The sequence below is a fragment of the Leptodactylus fuscus genome, chromosome 7 (assembly GCF_031893055.1).
Source record: "Leptodactylus fuscus isolate aLepFus1 chromosome 7, aLepFus1.hap2, whole genome shotgun sequence".
Classification (NCBI taxonomy): Eukaryota; Metazoa; Chordata; class Amphibia; order Anura; family Leptodactylidae; genus Leptodactylus; species Leptodactylus fuscus.
The window spans coordinates 84,571,486-84,593,766 of record NC_134271.1 but is presented as its reverse complement, the minus strand read 5'-3'; the positions used below and the strand labels follow the sequence as shown (position 1 = coordinate 84,593,766).

Sequence of the window (22,281 nt, the reverse complement as noted above, 5' to 3'; positions counted from 1 at the left end):
ATGTAGTTTGCATATATACAGTCCTATGAAAAAGTTTGGGCACCCCTATTAATCTTAATCATTTTTAGTTCTAAATATTTTGGTGTTTGCAACAGCCATTTCAGTTTGATATATCTAATAACTGATGGACACAGTAATATTTCAGGATTGAAATGAGGTTTATTGTACTAACAGAAAATGCGCAATATGCATTAAACCAAAATTTGACCGGTGCAAAAATATGGGCACCTCAACAGAAAAGTGACATTAATATTTAGTACATCCTCCTTTTGCAAAGATAACAGCCTCTAGTCGCTTCCTGTAGCTTTTAATCAGTTCCTGGATGAAGGTATTTTGGACCATTTCTTTCTACAAAACAATTCAAGTTCAGTTAAGTTTGATGGTCGCCGAACATGGACAGCCCGCTCTCAAATGATTTGAAAACAAAGATTGTTCAACATAGTTGTTCAGGGGAAGGATACAAAAAGTTGACTCAGAGATTTAACCTGTCAGTTTCCACTGTGAGGAACATAGTAAGGAAATGGAAGACCACAGGGACAGTTCTTGTTAAGCCCAGAAGTGGCAGGCCAAGAAAAATATCAGAAAGGCAGAGAAGAAGAATGGTGAGAACAGTCAAGGACAATCCACAGACCACCTCCAAAGAGCTGCAGCATCATCTTGCTGCAGATGGTGTCACTGTGCATCGGTCAACTATACAGCGCACTTTGCACAAATAGAAGCTGTATGGGAGAGTGATGAGAAAGAAGCCGTTTCTGCACGTACGCCACAAATAGAGTTGCCTGAGGTATGAAAAAGCACATTTGGACAAGGCAGCTTCATTTTGGAAACAAAAATTGAGTTGTTTGGTTATAAAAAAAGGCGTTATGCATGGCGTCCAAAAAGAAACAGCATTCCAAGAAAAACACATGCTACCCACTGTAAAATTTGGTGGAGGTTCCATCATGCTTTGGGGCTGTGTGGCCAATGCCGGCATCGGGAATCTTGTTAAAGTTGAGGGTCGCATGGATTCCACTCAGTATCAGCAGATTCTTGAGAATAATGTTCAAGAATCAGTGACGAAGTTGAAGTTACGCCGGGGATGGATATTTCAGCAAGACAATGATCCAAAACACCGCTCCAAATCCTCAGGCATTCATGCAGAGGAACAATTACAATGTTCTGGAATGGCCATCCCAGTCCCCAGACCTGAATATCATTGAACATCTGTGGGATGATTTGAAGCGGGCTGTCCATGCTCGGCGACCATCTAACTTAACTGAACTTGAATTGTTTGTCCAAAATACCTTTATCCAGGATCCAGGAACTGATTAAAAGCTACAGGAAGCGACTAGAGGCTGTTATCTTTGCAAAAGGAGGATCTACTAAATATTAATGTCACTTTTCTGTTGAGGTGCCCATACTTTTGCACCGGTCAAATTTTGGTTTAATGCATATTGCACATTTTCTGTTAGTACAATAAACCTCATTTCAATCCTGAAATATTACTGTGTCCATCAGTTATTAGATATATCAAACTGAAATGGCTGTTATAAACACCAAAATATTTAGAACTAAAAATGATTAAGATTAATAGGGGTGCCCAAACTTTTTCATAGGACTGTATATATATATATATATATATATATATATATATATATATATATATATGAGAAATAACAATATTACTAGGCATTATATGACTTGCATGGTGCATTTTTAGCAGTTTTACCCTTTACTAACCCTTTCCAGTTCTCTCTGACCTTGTTGGTGTAGATTAGAGATGTCTCCCATACATTGTACAAAGAAATTAGAGGAGGATCTACTTTATAACTCTCTCCCTCATTCAGGGAGCAGCAGTTTCATATAGGACATTACAGAGAGGTACTGACCTATATTCATGCAAATAAAGCACTTGAGATGAGATAGAAACTTGCTATTTAGCACCAGCAGCTGCTCTGGTTCTGTTTGTTTCCATCCTCTCCCACTTAGACCTTGCTCCTTCCTCCTTTCTCCCTAAAGATGTCCACCAAACAAATTTTTCTCCTGTCCCAGACCACAGCAAATTGTTCACAGGAACATTGGGATTTTGCTCAGTACCATTGAGTTTTCAGTCTGTGATCTGTGTGTCTTTCATAAGTAGGCATTTTTTGTTTGTTTTTTCAGCTATAACAACTTGTTGCGCTATAAAGCAGAGTTAGAGGAACGGGACAAAGTGTTAAACAGTGAGAATGAAGAATTACAGCAGGAAAAGAAGAACCACCTTCTGGTGGCAAGTGAGAAAGAGAAGCTACAGGAAGAGCTGGAGAGGTAAGAGAAGCTCACAGGGGTTTTCTATAGGGATGTAGAAACTTTTTGGCAACTTGCTTTGATTTTGTGTTTCCTGATCTGTACTTAATCTTCTTCTTTTTGTATGTGTGAGTGTCCATGTAGATATGCAGTTAAAGGGGCTCTATCAGCAAAGTCATGCTGATAGAGCCCCACATATGCGTGAATAGCCTTTAAAAAGGCTATTCAGGCACCGTAAATGTTATATTAAACTACCCCCCAGTTTTAAAATAATACCCTAAAAAAGAATGTTATCTACTTACGCATCGTGCACGCTGGGTGGGCATTCAGGGTGCGCCATCTTCTTCATCCACGCCTCCTCTTCCTCCGATGTCCTCGGGTCCCATCCTCCTCCGGCGCTCCCAAACTGACATTGATAAAAAAAATGGCCTGGGCGCATGCGCATTAGCATGCGGCTTCTACTACGGCTACTGCGCATGCGCCCAGGCCACTTTTTTTTTATCAATGTCAGTTCGCGAGCGCCGGAGGAAGAGGAGGCGTGGATGAAGAAGACGGCGCACCCTGAATGCCCGCCCATCGTGCACGATGCGTAAGTAGATCACATTCTTTTTTAGGGTTTCATTTTATAACTGGGGGGTAGTTTAATATAACTTTTTACGGTGCCTGAATAGCCTTTTTAAAGGCTATTCACGCATATGTGGGGCTCTATCAGCATGATTTTGCTGATAGAGCCCCTTTAAAATCAGGGGGATGTAAACTTTTTTATTATTATTATTGTTATTATTATTATTATTATTATTATTTTGTCCATCTGCATTTTCTCATTGCTGTTTTTGTGTGTTTAGGCTGAAGTTTCTGCATGGTGAACTTCAAGAAGAATATAACAATTTACACAAACATACAAAAGATACAAAGAGCTCTCTAAACAACGCCCAGATGGAGCTTAACCGATGGCAAGCAAGGTTTGATGAGTTAAAGGAACAGCATCAGACTATGGACATCACTCTTACCAAGCTGGACAACCGCTGTGAGGTAGGACAAGCCATAAAATTACAAAGTGTTAAATACAGGTTTCACCACTGTATAAAGCTCCACTGTTTGCCAGTGATTTGCAACCCATAGCATGGGGCTGATGTCGATCTACTACACCACCTTTATGGTTGTAGGCAAACCGCTGCATTATGATTATCTAGGCAGACTATGTACAGTATATATATTCAATGTTCTGAAAATTTTCTATTACTTGTTCAAAACGTTTAAAGCTAGAGCTAAACAATGGACAGAAAACATCCATCAGGTTTCAACTATTTGTGACCATTGTCAATGCCAGGGCTGTGGGGTCAGAGTTGGGACCAATTTTGGTCAAGTCAGAAAAAAGTTATCAACCCAGCTTCAAAATAAAATGATTATTATCAATGTCATTATACTGTTATTAACATTGTATAATTAGTTGCATAGCTTGTCACATATTTACTTCCATAGGGATTCAATCACCGGCTTTTCAATGAAATAGAGAACGTTTATGGATTCTGACCTTGGTTGTCAGACCTTTGTGAAAGAGTGGGTTGGAGCAGAAGTTGGAGCCAATCTGTGTATATATGTATACTTCTGTTGGTGGTTTGATCTACCGACTCCACAGGCCTTGTTAACGCAACCTGAAAGTCGCAACATATCCACTTATTAGATGCAACGCCATCAGGGCAACATGTGTTGCAGACAAAGTCACTGTGTAGCCCTAGCATAAAGCGGTTGTTAAAGATCAGAATTTTTTTTCTTTTCCAAAAATCAGCCCAAGATATTGCAGCTAAACCCTTTTCAAGTAATTCCAGTCATGCGGACAGATCTGAAGCTGTTTCTATAAAATAGGCAAATTTTTCTGAACCTATACATCCACTTTACCCAGGAGCATGCTAAATCTATTCCAGTCATGTGTGACTGACTTACAGCAGATAGAAAATTCCGTAACCGGCCACTGGATGGAGTTGTTGTATTTTTATATTTTATTTCCTATTAAAGGGAACTTGTCACACTGAAAATTCATTGCAATCTGCAGCCAGTATATGTCTATACAGGGGCTGAGCTGGTCAGTATAGTTTTCTGGGAAAGAAAAATGTTACGCACCTTGTAATGTATTGCACTACATCTCTAACCATACTGTCCTTAGGAGCCCAGTGGGTGGTCCTAACCGTGAATGAAAGCCCTCCATGTATGAGTGGGGATATAGAGATAGATGTCAATCACTGATAGGCCTGCCATGTAACTTCACCACTGTTTGTAAGCATAGAAAAGCAAACAAATCAATGAATAAGTTCTGCTGAATCTTTGCTTATATCAGCTCCTCCTGCTCTATATTTGAATCTTCTCAGCTCCTCCTGCTCTATAACATGCTGCCTGCACATTGCACTGCATTTTACATGTGATAAGTTCACTAAAGTAGAGAATCCATACCAGTTGCCTGATAAATAACACCACATCCCTCTACTATCAAACGACACTACCACAATGGTGTAGAGTACAACAGGGTCAAAAATAGTTACAATTACTTTATTAATTCGTAAAATCATGAAGATCCTTCTCATGAAAACTTTACATAAACATTGATATATATATATATATATATATATATATATATATATATATATATATATATATGAGATATATATATATATATGAGATATATATATATATATATATATATGTGTGTATACAGTACAGTGTGTATGTGTGTGTATATATATATATATATATATATATATATATATATATATATATATATAATGTGTAAAGCTTTTATGAGATGGATTTTTGTGATCTTACTAATTAGTAAAGTAACTGTGATTATTTTTGACCTTGTTATGCTCTACATCTTTATGGTAGGGTTAAAGTAGAGAATTGTATTACATATCACCAAGCTGGATCCTCACATTGACTTTTTGTTTTCAGCTGATGAGCCGCCTGAAGCGTAATCTCGAAGAGGAGAACCATCACCTTCTCAGTCAGATCCAGATGCTGAATCAGCAGAACCAGATGTTGTTGGAGTCAAGTATGGAGAGTAAAGAGCATTATTACGAGGAGCAAAAACAGTACATGTAGGTGGAGGTCCATGTACCCCAAAGTAAACCTTGTAGCAGGGACCCCCTCCCTAAACATCGCATACTATATTTGTTAGTGTTTCCATGTCTCTACTCTTATCTGTACATATAGGAATATGTCTCAGTCTCTTAGTACTAGAGATGAGCGAACAGTGTTCTATCGAACACATGTTCGATCGGATATCAGGGTGTTCGCCATGTTCGAATCGAATCGAACACCGCGTGGTAAAGTGCGCCAAAATTCGATTCCCCTCCCACCTTCCCTGGCGCCTTTTTTGCACCAATAACAGCGCAGGGGAGGTGGGACAGGAACTACGACACTGGGGGCATTGAAAAAAATTGGAAAAAGTCATTGGCTGCCGAAATCAGGTGACCTCCATTTTAGACGAATAGTGGATTTCAAATCCGGGTCATATGAGAATGTGAACTTTGTGACTATGAGACAGGGATAGCTGTACAGGCAGGGATAGCTAGGGATAACCTTTATTTAGGGGGGAATGTTATTAAAAATAACTTTTTGGGGCTCTATCGGGTGTGTAATTGTGATTTTTGTGAGATAAACTTTTTCCCATAGGGATGCATTGGCCAGCGCTGATTGGCCGAATTCCGTACTCTGGCCAATCAGTGCTGGCCAATGCATTCTATTAGCTTGATGAAGCAGAGTGTGCACAAGGGTTCAAGCGCACCCTCGGCTCTGATGTAGCAGAGCTGAGGCTGCACAAGGGTTCAAGCGCACCCTCGGCTCTGATGTAGGAGAGCCGAGGGTGCACTTGAACCCTTGTGCACCCTCGGCTCTGCTACATCAGAGCCGAGGGTGCGCTTGAACCCTTGTGCACACTCTGCTTCATCAAGCTAATAGAATGCATTGGCCAGCGCTGATTGGCCAATGCATTCTATTAGCCCGATGAAGTAGAGCTGAATGTGTGTGCTAAGCACACACATTCAGCTCTACTTCATCGGGCTAATAGAATGCATTGGCCAGCGCTGATTGGCCAGAGTACGGAATTCGGCCAATCAGCGCTGGCTCTGCTGGAGGAGGCGGAGTCTAAGATCGCTCCACACCAGTCTCCATTCAGGTCCGACCTTAGACTCCGCCTCCTCCAGCAGAGCCAGCGCTGATTGGCCGAATTCCGTACTCTGGCCAATCAGCACTGGCTAATGCATTGTATTGGCGTGATGAAGCAGTGCTGAATGTGTGTGCTTAACACACACATTCAGCTCTACTTCATCGGGCTAATAGAATGCATTGGCCAATCAGCGCTGGCCAATGCATTCTATTAGCGTGAACTGAGTTTGCACAGGGGTTCTAGTGCACCCTCGGCTCTGCTACATCAGATTGCTACATCTGATGTAGCAGTGCCGAGTGTGCATCAGATGTGTAGTTGAGCAAAACTGACTCAGCACTGCTAAGTCTCTGCATTCGCATAGGAATGCATTGGCCAGCCTTCGGCCAATCAGCGCTGGCTCTGCCGGAGGAGGCGGAGTCTAAGGTCGGACCTGAATGGAGACTGGTGTGGAGCGATCTTAGACTCCGCCTCCTCCAGCAGAGCCAGCGCTGATTGGTCGATTTCCGTACTCTGGCCAATCAGCACTGGCCAATGCATTTCTATGGGGAAAAGTTAGCTTGCGAAAATCGCAAAATGACAGGGATTTCCATGAAATAAAGTGACTTTTATGCCCCCAGACATGCTTCCCCTGCTGTCCCAGTGTCATTCCAGGGTGTTGGTATCATTTCCTGGGGTGTCATAGTGGACTTGGTGACCCTCCAGACACAAATTTGGGTTTCCCCCTTAACGAGTTTATGTTCCCCATAGACTATAATGGGGTTCGAAACCCATTCGAACACTCGAACAGTGAGCGGCTGTTCGAATCGAATTTCGAACCTCGAACATTTTAGTGTTCGCTCATCTCTACTTAGTACTTATTTATCTAATCTTTTTTTTTTCCTCGTAGAGATAAATTAAATGACCTAAGACGACAGAAAGAGAAACTGGAGGAGAAAATAATGGACCAGTATAAATTTTATGACCCTGCGCCCAAGAAGTATGTATTACAGATCATTTTCCTGTTATATGTTCCTTGCAGCAATGACATGGGCATCTCCAGTAGGCAGAAGGGTCATATTTATGACTGCAGTACACATAATGTGGCCATGTGCATGATCCCTGCTGCTTCATTGCAAATTTGTTATGCAGAACCTGAATTGTGCTTGCAGTGTATAATTTTATGATGAAAACGCATTGATAGTATTATGTTTGTAAAAGTATGGAGCTAGATGTCCACTGTTTGACAATATAATATACACCCTGTGTTACACTATGACAGTATCTGTATTGTGTTTAAGCCTTACTGACAACTAGGACTTTGAAACTTATTGCTCTTTCAGGACCTGAACAAGCACCATAAGTGCCAAGTATTACACTGGAGACCCCGCTAATAATTTGAGTGTGTGTATTTAATTCTATAGAGGCCTTAGTCAGTTGCCACTGAGACTTCTGAAGAGCAGCAGTGCATGGACACCGTCTTATTGATTGAGATTGCTATACCTTGCAGTGTCATCTGGGGTGGCGATCAGTTCCTATGATAGACGGGAGGCTAGAGACTTGTTATTAGTATACATTTATAGACGTCAATGGATTTTATATTATACTGCAACACATTAATTGTTTAGAGCACCATAGCGTTCAAATCCCCTAGGGAATCTAAAGATAAAAGCACTAAAAAATATACAAATCAAATCGCCATCCATTCCCTTGATCACATATAAAAGTAACGGAACAAAAATAAACATAAACACATTAGGCACCATGTCCAGAAAAAAAAAAAAAGACTGAACCACTGTCTATTTTATCATTTCACTTCTATAAATAAAAAAGTCCTCCTACACAACTCCATATATTGAATTATAAAAAGTGGGTGTCAGAATTTAAAGACATTTTAGCATTTTTGTTGAATTTTTGAAAAAAGGTATTAAAAACATGACTCACGGAGTATAGGTAATGCCTGTATAGTGAACAGTAAGTGTAAAAATAAAGCCAATTTTTGTATGGAATATTAAATGGTACAATTGTGAAGTACAATTTGTCCTGCACAAAATCTGCCCTCATAAGTTCTGTGAACTAGACTTGTCACAATACCAAAATCACGATACCACAGCAGTACTTTGGTATGGAACCAGTCTTGTAATCCAAATAGCATTGTAGCCATTTGTATTCGTACCAGTTGGTGATCACTAATAATATTGTGTTCTCTGTGTTGTATGGGTTGTTACAGTTTCGGCAATATCAAATACACTTGTTTTGTGAAATTCATTTGCTAAAATTGGTTTATTGTAAATTACTTTACAAAGGTAAATCTTTTGTTATATGTACATATACACTACAATGTACTGGCATAGAGAGAGGTGTCTATATACCAGCACAGTATGCAGAATCTTGTGGAGGTTTTTAGTCAGGCTTAAGAAAATCCTCCCATTTGTACAACTGAGCCTTCCAGGAAAATACAGACAGAAAGAAAATTAAATGTCTGGGAGTGGGGCCTCTGCTCAGTAGAAATCCTTGTACGGCCACAGGGAGTTGTGGCAGCGGGGTAGGAGGTTGGGGCTGGTCCCTTATATTCAGCAAGGAGTCCCAGCAGCCAAGTGTGGATGGGGCCTACAATATTCAAACTGAATAAATCATAGTTATTAATATTATGGATTAATGTTCTTCATTCTACACTTTCCAACAAATGTCAGAGTGCTTTGCTGTAACACCTCATATGTGTTTGCAGGAAGAATCACTGGTCTGGTGCTCGAGCTCTTGCCAAACTTATCAAACCAAGGAAAGAGAGCTCAAGGGAGAGACCAAAGTCAGTAGGTGACGTTGCCAACCAAACAGTGGAGAACTTGGAGACTGCTTCATCGCCATCTTGTACGCGGCCACTTAGAGTGAAGTATGAAAATATAGAGAATTGTTCTCTGGTGTCTGATGAAAAAGACTCTCCAAAGATCACTACCAGTAAAGGTGAGTTGTGTAAATTCATACTTGTAGCAATTCTTGATAAGAACAGTCTGGAATTTTATCTGGCTTTAGATGAATCCCTGCTAATAAGTTTTGCACACATTTGCAGATTTAAAGGGATTAGAAAACATTGGTCATTTCTTCCTCTGAGGGAATGACATCTTGTCTCTTGGTCATATAGCCATGCTGCAGCTCAGTCTTATTCATTCTAATGGAACTGAACTGTAGCACGGCCATGTGACCAACAGACATCATTTCCTGAGAAGGAAAAAATCTGCCATGTTCTCTGATACTGCACAACCCCTTTAATGAATTAACTATTGTTGATATTGTATGGCAGCTATTCTCAGTCCACAAGTTCAGAGTAAAATGAAAAATGCAGATAGAGCATGCAGAGAGGGAAAACCACTAAATAATGCAAAATATAATTTATGTAATGACTAGAAATGGTTACTTACATGTACGTACCTATGGCAGCTTATCCTGAAATGTCAATGGAAGTGACAGGTACTCTTTAGCTATTTCTTATTACAAACCTCTTCTACCTCCACTTACTGCAGCAATATTAGGCTACATTCAGATTGTGAAATAGGGCTTATTTTCAGTGTGGGGAAATAGAGGTTTTCAGTGAAAATATCTCCCATTAGCACTTGGCGCTCAAAATTTTTGGAACTCAATGCAAAGTTGCTTCATTATTTGCTAGGCTCTCCTGTGAATATCGTCATCTGAATCTTCATGTAAGTACAAGTGGATGTAAAGGTTTTTTTGGGACTAGGGTTTTTGATTCTGTTCATAAGCAATACCCATTGTAATTATATTTATCTTCGTTTTTACCACTTGGCTACTGCTGGTGGTTCTTGCACTGGAGTAGATGCATGACCGCGCTCAACTTGCGATGGTAACATCAGTCAGAGGCGGGTGATATTGGAAGGAAGGGGGCTTGTTGGAGTGACAAAGGAGGGAATGTAGAACGGGAGGAAGTTTGGCTTGCTCAGGTTGGTAGGTTCCACTGTGTCTATTGCACATGCACGAGAATACACTGCCCAGACTAAATCAATGGGGGAGGGATGGCTACAAAGTGCAAGTCCCGCACAGGATGTAAAGTAAATCCCATTGTGGAGCAAAAAAGAAGATGGATTCATGGGAGCCAGATGAATGTGAAAAACAAGGTATGATGGTATCAGGGAGATGTTATCAAGCAGGGGTTTTCTTTTCTGATCTGCCATTTCATAAAGAGAATCAGACGAGATTCATCTGTGATCAAAAAATACAAAAATCGCCCATTCTCTCTGCCAGGTGACATAGTGTAGTTGATTGAGTTGGATTGAATTGGTAGTTGGATTGAGTAACAGATGTATATGGAGGGAGGGAGAAATCTTGCCTTGTAATGAAACTGAACTCCAAATCTATTAGGGTGCTGTTTTCTTACAAAAAGGTCATGAAATATTCACTTTAATATGTCTCCAAATAGTCCACATTTAACACTGTTTAATTCATGTAACTCTCACTTCTCTCCTGTCCTGCCTGGTGACCTCTCTATCTATCTAGCCACCCCCCGCAAAAAGTTTCCATTTTTGAAAAGCAAGAGTCAAGAGAAGAAGGCGTCACAGAGTCAGCGCCGTTTCTCGGAGCGCCTGCGATTCTGGTCATCTGTAGACATTTCACCCACTACTCACAAGAGCTCTGTCTCCCTCCCGGAGATCAGGGACTTCTGATGCTCTCTCTGTCGTCTCTCTTTCTAAAGAATACCTCCCATATTTTCTTACTATCTGCAAATTCATACATACCTCATGGACCATAGAACCTTCATATTTAATCTGTATTGTCTGTAAGTTGCATGTTTATCAAGAAGTGGCGTGAAGATTATTAGACCCCTCCCCTTTCTTAACACTGACAAATCGCCCTTTCACCACTGGCCAGAAAGCGTCTGTCCGGGCAGTGTAAGTCTGACTGTTCCTTGCAGCAGTGATATTTTTGCCTACTAGATGTTGCACTGCTGTGTTACTGTCCGTCACCTGTTGTGACAAGGGGAAGTATAATTTCATTTTCTAGAAGTCGCCATTGATTTGCTGTGTCTAATAGCAAATGACAGTGATCTACAGTTATGTATAGTCAAGGGTTCATTGTGTTGTACTTTATAGTATGAAGGTCCTACAGAACTTCTTAGGGGGGCATAGGAGGGTTTATAACACATAGCATAGGCAAAACATTTGCCATAGCCGAGTGAGTACAGATAATGATGTTTCCTTAGGGACCATAATAATTTTAAAGTGACGTGTCATATTCACTGACCTAGACTATAGAATTATTCCAGTATGCAGTCTCGGTGTATATCCATTGCTTATCATTTGCTTGAAATTAGGGTTATACTATGACCTGCAATCTTTTATGTTGAGTTGTCATGTATTCTGGTTATAAATGAGATTTCCCACAAGGGTATCTGATTCCCTCTCCCCGATGCTCCAGTTTAGTCTTTGCATTGTATACATGGAGAAGTAGGTAGCTGTTGTCAGTATATTGCAACGAACATGAAACCACTCCATTCACAGCTACATCATTCTTAAAGTCTTTAGGAAGTCATAACCCTCAAACCGTGATGTCAAGGAGTCTGGTTAGTCTGGGCAAAAAGTGCTCATTTTCAATATAAGACAAGTTACATCTCTAGATCAGTGGTCCACTTTATAAATGTACATAGAAATGAATGAATACTTCCCTTGTCACTCTATGGCTTCCTGTCATGTCTGACAAGACGTGACTATTGATCCTTTTTTTGCCCAGAAGTTGCACTGCATGTCCATTTTCTGCTTTCTCCCTTCTAACCTGCAATGCGCGATCTGTCTATTAACACTCTGTTAAATGTGCAAGTGCCTAAACAATGCGTCCGGTTTGCGTAAGAATACTATGAGGTTCATATACAACATGTCATCACTTATTCAAGAACAGGGCTTATTTTATATAGGCCAGGTTTACGTCCGATGACTCCTCAAGAACGCTGGTTTTTGTTGTGTGTTTTGCCACAAGCGGTTACCCATGTCCTGTGCCTTATATTGTCCTCCCCTCTGTGAAGTGGATAACATTTGCTTGAATATGTCATTGCTTTATCCATGTCAAGGTCTGATACAGCGCACGGTGGATTTGATGCTTAGTATATTTTGTTAATATTCCAGAAATGGTCTTAGATTTTTCTGTCTCGTGTCTGTAGTGTAAGCACATCCCTAATTCCTCCAATCCGTTGTCAAGGAGGCCATAGGCTTTACATATATGGTGAATATTTCCACCTTGGAGTCTATCCTTTCTTCTTCTTTAACAACCTGCACATGAAAACGTTGCAAATAAATGCAGGTTGCTTTGACCTGTGACCAGCCAGCTTTACAATAAAGAGTAGATAATGGTCTAGATACAATAAGCTCTTGTTTTAAAGTAGATGAGAGAATAAAATGGACCGTACAATACAATGTACCCAGTCTAAGGACTATTATCTGTCAGCATCCACTGCTGTGCGCTGTGTCGGAGCTTCTTATACTTGCTCCATGTACAATCTGCTCACTAAAGTTTTTCTTCTCTGGTCTGTCAGTCCTGGTTGATGTTGCTCACAAGCAAAATAGGATATCTTATCATGGAGAAAGCAGTGAGGATATGGAGGGTTCAGAACGAACTTCTCGATCCAGGAGGATCGAACCAGGATCCAGAGCCTTCTCCACTTCTGCAATTCATCTGAGCCCAGCAGCAAGTCTGAGGTCACAACAACCAGGTAGACCACAAGGTGAGTGTTCGCAATGACATACTGTATACAGTAGATCATGTTATGTAAAATACAGTTTGAAATATCTCATACAGATGTGTGATTTACCAGATATATACTGCTGGGTATTGTTTTATACAAGACACTTTCATTAGGCTGCTCTATGATCCTAGCGCTCCTGTGTACCCCACCGATCATAGAGAAACAAGGACCTTAGCTGACCACTATTTAGATTCCACCAAAAAAAAAAAACAAAAAAAAAAAAAAACACTTAAAGGGGTATTCCCGACTGGCTTGTTCACCAACTTGCAGCTGTGTGCTCTGTTCAATTCCTGTTTTTTGTTTTTTTTTGGTACATTGGTGGGTGGGGTTTCACTTGCTCTGCTATCTCTCTTCATAGTAGTACATGTTTGCAGTCAGTAATGAGGCATGGTTGTAAATAAATCAGCACAATATCACTGGAAGATGCACAATATGAAGCTGATGTAGCAGAGCTGGATTTGATAGGTGATGAGAATCCCAAATTTACATACTACAAGAACAAGAGTCAGCTTGCAATAAACTCCTTTTTAGGTCTGTGTTTACATACAGAGATAACGGACTCCCAGTTTCACCCATTATCAGCAAAATTCAATCAACTGACTGATAACTGGAAGAGCAGGAAATAAACAGCTCAGAAATACAAGCGTGCTGCGGAGTCCCATCAGCACCCCCTCCCTTCCCTGAGAGCAGGGAGCTACATGACTTGTCCTGGGCGGAGAGATAAGACCATCCCCAGGTCTGTGGTTATGGAAACGCAGTGTAAACAATGAAGTAAATAAATTAAGACAACAGCCAAACAAAGCAGTTTTCATGAAGCAATGTATTTAGGAAAAGTCTTAGGTTGAGTTCACACAGAGTTTTTTGGTCAGAAATCCGCATCAAAATTAGCCTCCAAAAAAAAAGCCTCCCACTAGAGTTCTATTTGGAGGGTTTTTTTTGTAGGCTGATTTGAGGCAGATTCCTAACCAAAAAACTCTGTGTGAACTCAGCCTTAAATCCACATAAGCTAGCAGTATAAATAGGAGTCAGCAAAGCCAGCATGTGATAGAAGATGGGGGGGCAATTGTCTCGTGTTCCATTATCTGGTTGGGTGATAACCTTGTGGGTTGGCGAGGTTTCTCTACATGGACTTTTTATATAACGGTAGTTTATTTCACCACTTTGTATAACAGTCTGAATTTCTGATGTCTAGGTTACAGTTCTGATGACAACATCTTTGAACAGTTACCGGAGCACGAGAGCAGCCCTGGAGGACTTCGTGGTAATTTGATGTTTTTGCTAGAATTTTAATCTGTTGTTTTTGGATAATCTTCAGATCTGTTCACTAGCTAACACTAATCACAACCAACCAGATTTATCCATCAATAATAAATGGGTAACCCCCAAAAACCAATGCAACTATACCACAACAAAAATTGAGGAACACAAAAAATTAGATAAAAATATCAAATATATTTATTGAAAAATAATAAAACACATACCAAAACATATAACCCACAATGGAGGGCAACACAGAGGGGTCCGCCTGTATAAAAACAGGCGGACAATACCGTACGGACAATACCGTACGTATTGTCCGCCTGTTTTCATACAGGCGGACCCCTCTGTGTTGCCCTCCATTATGTGTTTTATGTTTTGGTATGTGTTTTATTATTTTTCAATAAATATATTTGATATTTTTATCTAATTTTTTGTGTTCTTCAATTTTTGTTGTGGTACACTATCTAACACTATACATATCTTGGCCGGGTACTTGTTTATGGGTTCAGATGTTGGCCACAATTGAATTTCTACTTACTATAACACACTGTTGTTGCCATTTTATTTTTCAGTCCCTCGGCCCACCAGTCTGGAGAACAGCAGAAACCCTTCACCTCTGACCCTAAAAGGTAAGTGATGGAGATAAAAGCTGTCAGTATATTTGACTCACATAGGATTGCCTAGGCTGGATACAATTCTTTATTTTGCTGATTTATATAGCGCCATCATATTCTGCCGCGCTTTACAGATATTGTCATTACTGACCTGCAAGAAGATATCTACAAAATGATAAACTAAATTCACATTGATTTTTTCCATAAATATGAGGCTGAAACTTTGATTTGTGAAGCAGATGTGCTAGCAGATCTACATGCTCATCTCCATTGTTATTTAGTTGGATTATTTTGCTGCTTTTTATAGACTGAATCTGTGACAAGTGATCGACATTGACTTCCTTATCGTGCAGGGATTTATTCCTCTGCATGTGAATGAGATATAAATTGCCTAACTTGCTTGCACCTAAGTTTGAAGCTTGCACCTAAGTAAGAAAAGTTAAATTATGTGCAGGGTCTTCCTGGGAAGTCTGTTCTATGACTGTAAAAGCCTTCATACATGATGTCCTAGTTGTTTCTGCTACTAATGATCATGTGATGGCTGCCGCACATAACTCCGTACACTTCTCCCTGACTGTGGGTGTGCAATAAAGAGCAGTCCTTCCCATCACCTATCCATTACAACTACTACTGGTTTGACATGTAATTCTACCAGGAGTAACACTGGATTGCAAATACATGTAGGCATGATGCTGCTAAAAAGATCCATGACACAGGAAAACAATAATCTATGAGCACAGTCAAGAAAACTGCTGTCTGTGAATACCATCCCCATCTGTATTCAAACAAGGATCTAGAAGTACATAGAGGTCTTTTCATACATTGTAAAAGTGAGATGTGCAGAATGTTCAGCACAGTGCACAGAGAAAGCAGTTTGCAGACTTGCTGTGAGGAAATCCATTCCGTCCCCTCTGCATTCACTGTATAAAGGTAGAACATTCCTTCCTCCTTAAATTCAATGTGAACCTGCCTTAAAGGGGTATTCCCATGTACATAATCATATCTATATTTGTAGATAATTAAAAGTTAAACATTTTTTTCAAATATAAGTAATTAAAAATTCTGCAGAGTTTTAAAGATTTTCTCTAACTTTCTTAGTGGTGAGAGTCTGTTATCTTGATCAGTTGCCATGGATACGACCACTAATGCAGTAACTTTCTATGGTCTGGGACTTGTCAGGAACCCAGCTATGATTTTCTTATTGTAGCTGGTTTATCATGCAGGGACACTACATGTATCAGAAGATATCCCGGCCACAATAAAGAAATCATGGCTGATTTTCTGACCTTAGAAAGTTTCTGCATTGGTGGTCGTATCCATGGCAAGATAATAGACTGTCACCACTAAGAAAGTTAGAGAAAATCTTTAAAACTCTGCAGAATTTTTAATTACTTATATTTGCAAAAATGTTTAACATTTAATCATCTACAAATTAAAAAATAATTATGTAGATGGGCATACCCCTTTAAGCCTGATGCATCTATGGATGGGACTTACCTAGAAACAGGGAATGAACAGCAAATTAGTTAGAAGGGAGTCACCTACTGTTAGAAATTTTAGAGAGGCGATAGCGGCAATATTTTTAAATAAAGTTCAAAACGTTTTGCTCCAGAATCACATGCTCTATTAAAAGAGACTTAAGTTGATTGAAAAATTGGTGTCATTTAACTGTAGATTTTGTGCCTAAATCCTGACAAAATGCTCAAAGTGTGAATATGTCTAATTTGTGTTACAAAGTTGTGGAACATTTCATTATACAGTAATTAAATAAATATGAAAATCTCCTAAATAATGTCTCTATTATAAATATTCAAACATTGCAGTCTATTCCAATAATCTTCCTCCTGTTTCAGTAGAATTATTAGTACGTGTCTCTCATTTTTTTTTTTTTTTTAATTAGGTTCATCAGGTTTCCTTCAAGGAAGACCAGGGAGTATGAGCAGTGATGATTTTGTCCCCACCAAGGAAGCTGCTACATTACCTAGAGATAGCTACGTCAGTCGCGTCAGTTCCACTCTACCAGGATCTGTCAGTAAATCAGAAGTAGCTTCTAGCCGAAATAGTCTGGCGCCCTACAACAACCTTGAGAAGAGGCCACCAAGCCGTGCCCAACCAAGGCCACGGTCAGGGTCTCCAGGCAGTGAGATGGTGACTTTGGAAGAATTTTTGGAGGAGAGTAATCAAAAGTCTCCACCCACAGTAAGTATGTGGACTAGGGTATTATTGCCTGGCTAGACTGCCAGTGAAAGGCTAACTTCAGGTCTCAAGATTGAGCTGGAAGTGAAGCGCACATCAACTCTCAAGCTGAGAGGCAGAGATTGCTAGGGTTGGGACCCTAAACCCCAGCTGCAACAGGACATGGTGGTTTAGAAGCCCCAAACCTCATGATAGGTTCCCTTTTAACATTTTGATTTAACCCATTTTCTAACTTGCAAAACATCAGTAGTTAGAAAATAAAATAAACCACAGCTCCATTTGAGCATTTTATTATTCACACAGTGGTCAATCAGTCTTCATTATTTCTATACTTGCCAGATAAACTTTTGCTCTAGAACAGATCCAGACCTGATTTCACAATTCTTTTTCGTTCCCTTGGACCTATGGTATTGCTGACAGAATAGTTACCCATTGACTCTCTGTACCAGGCTCGGACTGGCCTACCGGTGTACCGGGGAATCCCCCGGTGGGCCCCTGAGCCCTGACTTAAAGTTTTGATTTTTACCAATGCAGATGCATTGGTCGGGGCCCGATCGGGATGGCCAGGGGCCCCAACCGGGCACCTGGCCAATGCATCTGCCTCCACACACAGGAGCCCCCATTAGCTGATGCTGAAGAAGTACACATCGGAGGACAGTGAGTGTCTCTTCTTCAGCATCAGCTAATGGCTTCTCCCTTCACTTACCTGCAGCTGCTGTCCTGTGAGATCTCCCCTGCTGCACGCACGCACTTCCTCCCCCTCCCCCCTCCTCCTCACACTGAGTCCTGTTACATCGCAGCGTGTGGGGAGGACAGGGAGCCGACTGCTGCTGGAATAGGTGAGTAAACTTTGTAAAATCTGTATGTTTAATATGTATATATGTACATTTGTGTAAAGTATGTGTCTTGTATACTGTGTGAGTACTGTATGTTTGTATACAGGTATGTGTGAGTATATACTGTATGCTATAATAATGTGTATGTATATATGTGTGTGGGTGTATATATAGTATTCATACAAGTATATATATGACTTATATGGTATATGAATGTATATGTGCTATAGTATTGTATGTGTATATTGTATTGTATATGTGTGAGTATATATGGTATATGTTTAAGGCCTGGTTCACATCTGCGTTCGGTGATCTGTTTGGGGAGTCTGCATGGGAACCCCCTCCCCCTTCCCCCCGAACGGATTACCAAACGTATTAGCAAGCGGTGTGCAGTGAAAGTACGCGGACCGCATAAACTATAATGGGGTCCGTGTGCTTTCCATGCGGTGTCCGCATGAGTCATGTGGACAGGAAAGTAGATTGTAAAGTACTTTTCTGTCCGCATGTTGTATGCAGACACCGCACGGAAAGCACATGGACCCCATTATAGTCTATGTGTGCTTTCACTGCACACCACTTGCTAATGCGTTCGGTAGTCTGTTTGGGAGGGTCCCCATGCGGACTCCCCGAATGGATTACTGAACGCAGATGTGAACCAGGCCTGAGTATGTAGGTATATAGTGAGTGCAATCCCATCCACACATTGCAGAAAAACACACACGGCGAACACACTGCAATTTCCAAAACTGTTGCGGTTTTGGAAATTGCAGCATGTCACTTATATCTACAGAAACACCTGCAGTTTCACTATAGGTATAAGGCTAAGTTCACAGGGGGTTTTTTGGTCCGGAACCTGAGGCAGAGGCCGCCTCAGGTTCCGGACCAAAAATCGGGTAGCCGCGACTGGATGCATCGGCATCCAGTCACGCACTCTGCTCCAGATTAGGCCCAATAAATGGGCCTAGATGGGAGGAGGGAGTGTCTTCAGGCTGAATCACGAGGCGAAACGACCTGAAGAATGAGCACCACGCTTCTTTTTCTGGGAGCTGGAACAAACCGGCTCCCGGAAAAAAAAGAACTGACCGGCTCCCATTGATTTCAATGGGAGCCATCTTTTTGGTCAGGATTTTGAGGCAGATACGGCCTCAAAATCCTGACCAAAAATCCCTGCGTGAACTTACCCTAAAGGAAACAAAGTCCTCAGAGGAAACCTCTGCGGAGTTTCTGCAATAAGCGCTGCAGGAAAAACTGATGTGTTGCCGCCGGGGTTTTTCCCGCAGCGCTTTTTGCTTTGTCTTGCTACATGGGGCTTTAGCCTGACGCTAGGTTCACACTAGCGTTCGGCAGTCCGTTCTCAGCTTTCCGTCTTCTGCTTGTAGAAGACAGAAAGCTGTCAGACCGGGTGCGGCGGTGTGCGTTTTATGCTCTCCGCCGCAAAACCGTTTAACCGCTAAGGACAGATGAGTATTCTTTTTTTATTTATTTGTTTTTTTATTTTACACCTCCCGCCCACCACATGAGTTGCTCCAATTCCTGGACAACCACTTTAAAGGATGTATCCATCTTTCTAATATTGATGGTCTGTCCTTAGGATAGGCCATCAATATTACATCTGCGATGATACAACAGCCAGGACCTCTGCAGATCAGCTTTTCCAGGACACTTCAGCTACGGGTAATAGTAACATTTCTAGGAGCCATGCTGTTCACTTGCCATACAAGCTGAAGCAGTAGGTATATGTAGTGCGCATGGTATAGTGCGTGAGTAGCATGGCTCCCAACATGTTATTACCTTTAACCGCCCTGTCTCGGTACCGCTGATCTGCAGGGTCCTGGCGGTGGGCCCCTAGAAACAATTCCACTGGTGGGCCCTAGACATCCCAGTCCGACCCTGCTCTGTACCCTGGTGCATCGTATTACTGAAGTATAACACGATATGATTTAATAATATAGAGTATCCAGTATAGCTAATAATATCTGCCATATGTGCTCTTTGCTGACATGGTGCCGGCAGAGGGCAGCAGGGTGACATGAATGTGACCTGAGAGTTAACAGGAAAGTAGCAGGTTTTTAAAAATGCGGCTTTGATATAATAGTTTCTTATGTAGATAAACTGTAAAATGAAAGCCCAGGTTTTGGATTTGTTTTTTGCTTCTCATGGCAGGTTAGTGATCTTTGCTCTTACGCCCCATTTCTCCCCCAGCGTCGGCACAGTATAATTGACAGCGAGCTCATCACTCTTCAGGAGTTTCTCTTAGAGGCCGATTCCCTCCACCCTTCTTCTCCTTCCCCTTCTCCCACGTTTCACTTCAAGGAACCTTCAGAGTCATCATCAGGAACCTCTTCACCATCTATCGAGAATTGCGCATGGAGGCAACGCGCAGACCAGGCCAACAGAAGAGCAACCTCGCTATATATCCCCAGGGTATTCTGCTCCAGTTCTCTGTCCCCTTAGCCTCTGTATTTCTTTTTCTCACCCCACCGTCTTTGCATGCCTAACAAACACTGTGATGTTTTGGAGGTGCATTTATTAACCCACTGGAACACTCTCACTTGTGGGAGTCTCTCTGTTATCTACATGTGCACATTAACATTATGGGATGGTACAAGGTGGATGGCAGTCTAATCTCTACACTGTGCAAGGCTGCATTAACTAACTCTGATTTATGTCTGAACATTCCTGACATATTTTTACTGGAAATATTTAATGTTGTGCTCATAAATCAAGAATATTTCTGTGTGATAGGAAGAAGGGTGGTGTCAGAGAGGCAGTGCACTGGATGATCATGCTGCAGTGAATGTTGGGGTGGGGGTTTACCTCTTATTATTATTTTTCAACCTCATCAAATAATATTAATATTGTGTAATTAATTAGTATAGTTTACTTTCATAGGATTTCATCTAATGAATTACAGGAGCTTTACAGCTTCTGACTGACCATGGCTGTCATTAAATAAAAAATAGAGAAGTCCGAGTCTGTGCTTTGTGCTCCACAGCCCTGCACACTGGACAGAATTGCTGTAGGTTAGTTCCCGCAAAGTTGCCAGCTTGGCGACTTGTGGCCATTGTACAGTTACAGCATAGTGGACTGGATATAAAGAAATTCTATTCACGTGCTGTGTGAAAAACATGCAGCAAAGCAAATATTGTAAGCCATGTGGGATCTACACAGCAACATATGTGTAGTGGTTTGTACTATGTGGCTGAGAACTGCATAGCTAAAACCATATCATGCTTCTATAAAATTGCTGCGGTTTTGCAATAACCTTTCATTCACGGAGCTTGAACAAGTTGAGCCCATTTAAACCACATACCTCAATTGTACAAGCCACGTGGCCGAAAACTGCATTGCAAAACCATGGCAGATAAGATGACTGAAATCGTTACATGTATGTTAAGCTCTAAAAGGGAGTTGAAATCTAGCACTGTATTAAAGAGGACCTGCCACCAAGTAGAAAATGCTTATTATTTTTACCTGTTAAAAACATATGGCCCCTGCAAGGTTATATGTAATAAGGTTATATGTAATTAATTAGGTTTTATTCTCCACATGGACAATAAATAAGAAGTTACCACCATCTTGGAGAACTGGAACTACAGAGCATGCAACAGAAACCATATGGTCCACATTGGCCACAACCAACAATAGAGAACCTCAGTTTTACTGTGCCCTCCTATTGGAAATAGAGAGAGAGAGGTAGACACTAAGTGCAGTATATGACAGCAATGGTGAAATAGTAGCGAGAACACAAAAATGACCAGGTGGCCTGTCACCTGTAGGGGTTGTGAAACAGTCACAACCACATTTAGAGTACATAGACAATAGTGCTAGGTCAAAGTGACAGCGGCACAAACTGTAGACACCAAAGAGACGGGAAAATACAGTGGACAACACGGGGACCAAGGGTCTGCAAACAGAGAATCTGCGCTCTCTGGTGATGGAGGTAGAACACAGTCCAGAGGGTTGCTAATACAAAAACCTCTTTATTGAGAGAATAACACAGCGAAATGGCATGACGCAAGGTTTTTTTTTAATTAGAGACCCTCTGGACTTTGTTCTACCTCCATCACCAGAGCGCGCGGATTCCCTGTTTGTGGACCCTTGGACCCCATGTTGTCCACTCATATTGGAAATGACTTGTGTAAATGAAGCCAAACCATGTAAAGTAAGTTACCTTTACTTAGCAGTTGACCTGCCTGAGCTGATGCTTTTCTTGATAATGCTTTGAGTATT

The 22,281-nt window shown here is 41.1% G+C and overlaps 1 protein-coding gene across 3 annotated transcripts in view; it reads left to right on the top strand.

Annotated features, from left to right (window-relative positions):
* Positions 1-22,281, top strand: part of CCDC88C (coiled-coil domain containing 88C) — a 66,918-nt gene that overhangs the window by 41,551 nt on the left and 3,086 nt on the right. The window contains exons 21-30 of one of the 3 annotated variants that reach the window (XM_075282389.1): positions 2,143-2,286; positions 3,111-3,297; positions 5,209-5,354; positions 7,311-7,400; positions 9,129-9,361; positions 12,933-13,121; positions 14,335-14,403; positions 14,975-15,031; positions 16,917-17,215; positions 20,251-20,472. In XM_075282389.1, the coding sequence (XP_075138490.1) occupies positions 2,143-2,286; positions 3,111-3,297; positions 5,209-5,354; positions 7,311-7,400; positions 9,129-9,361; positions 12,933-13,121; positions 14,335-14,403; positions 14,975-15,031; positions 16,917-17,215; positions 20,251-20,472 (1,636 nt within the window). Of the gene's footprint in view, positions 1-2,142; positions 2,287-3,110; positions 3,298-5,208; positions 5,355-7,310; positions 7,401-9,128; positions 9,362-10,906; positions 11,293-12,932; positions 13,122-14,334; positions 14,404-14,974; positions 15,032-16,916; positions 17,216-20,250; positions 20,473-22,281 lie in introns of those variants that run through there. The other 2 variants (XR_012717249.1, XM_075282390.1) reach the window with 2 other exon arrangements.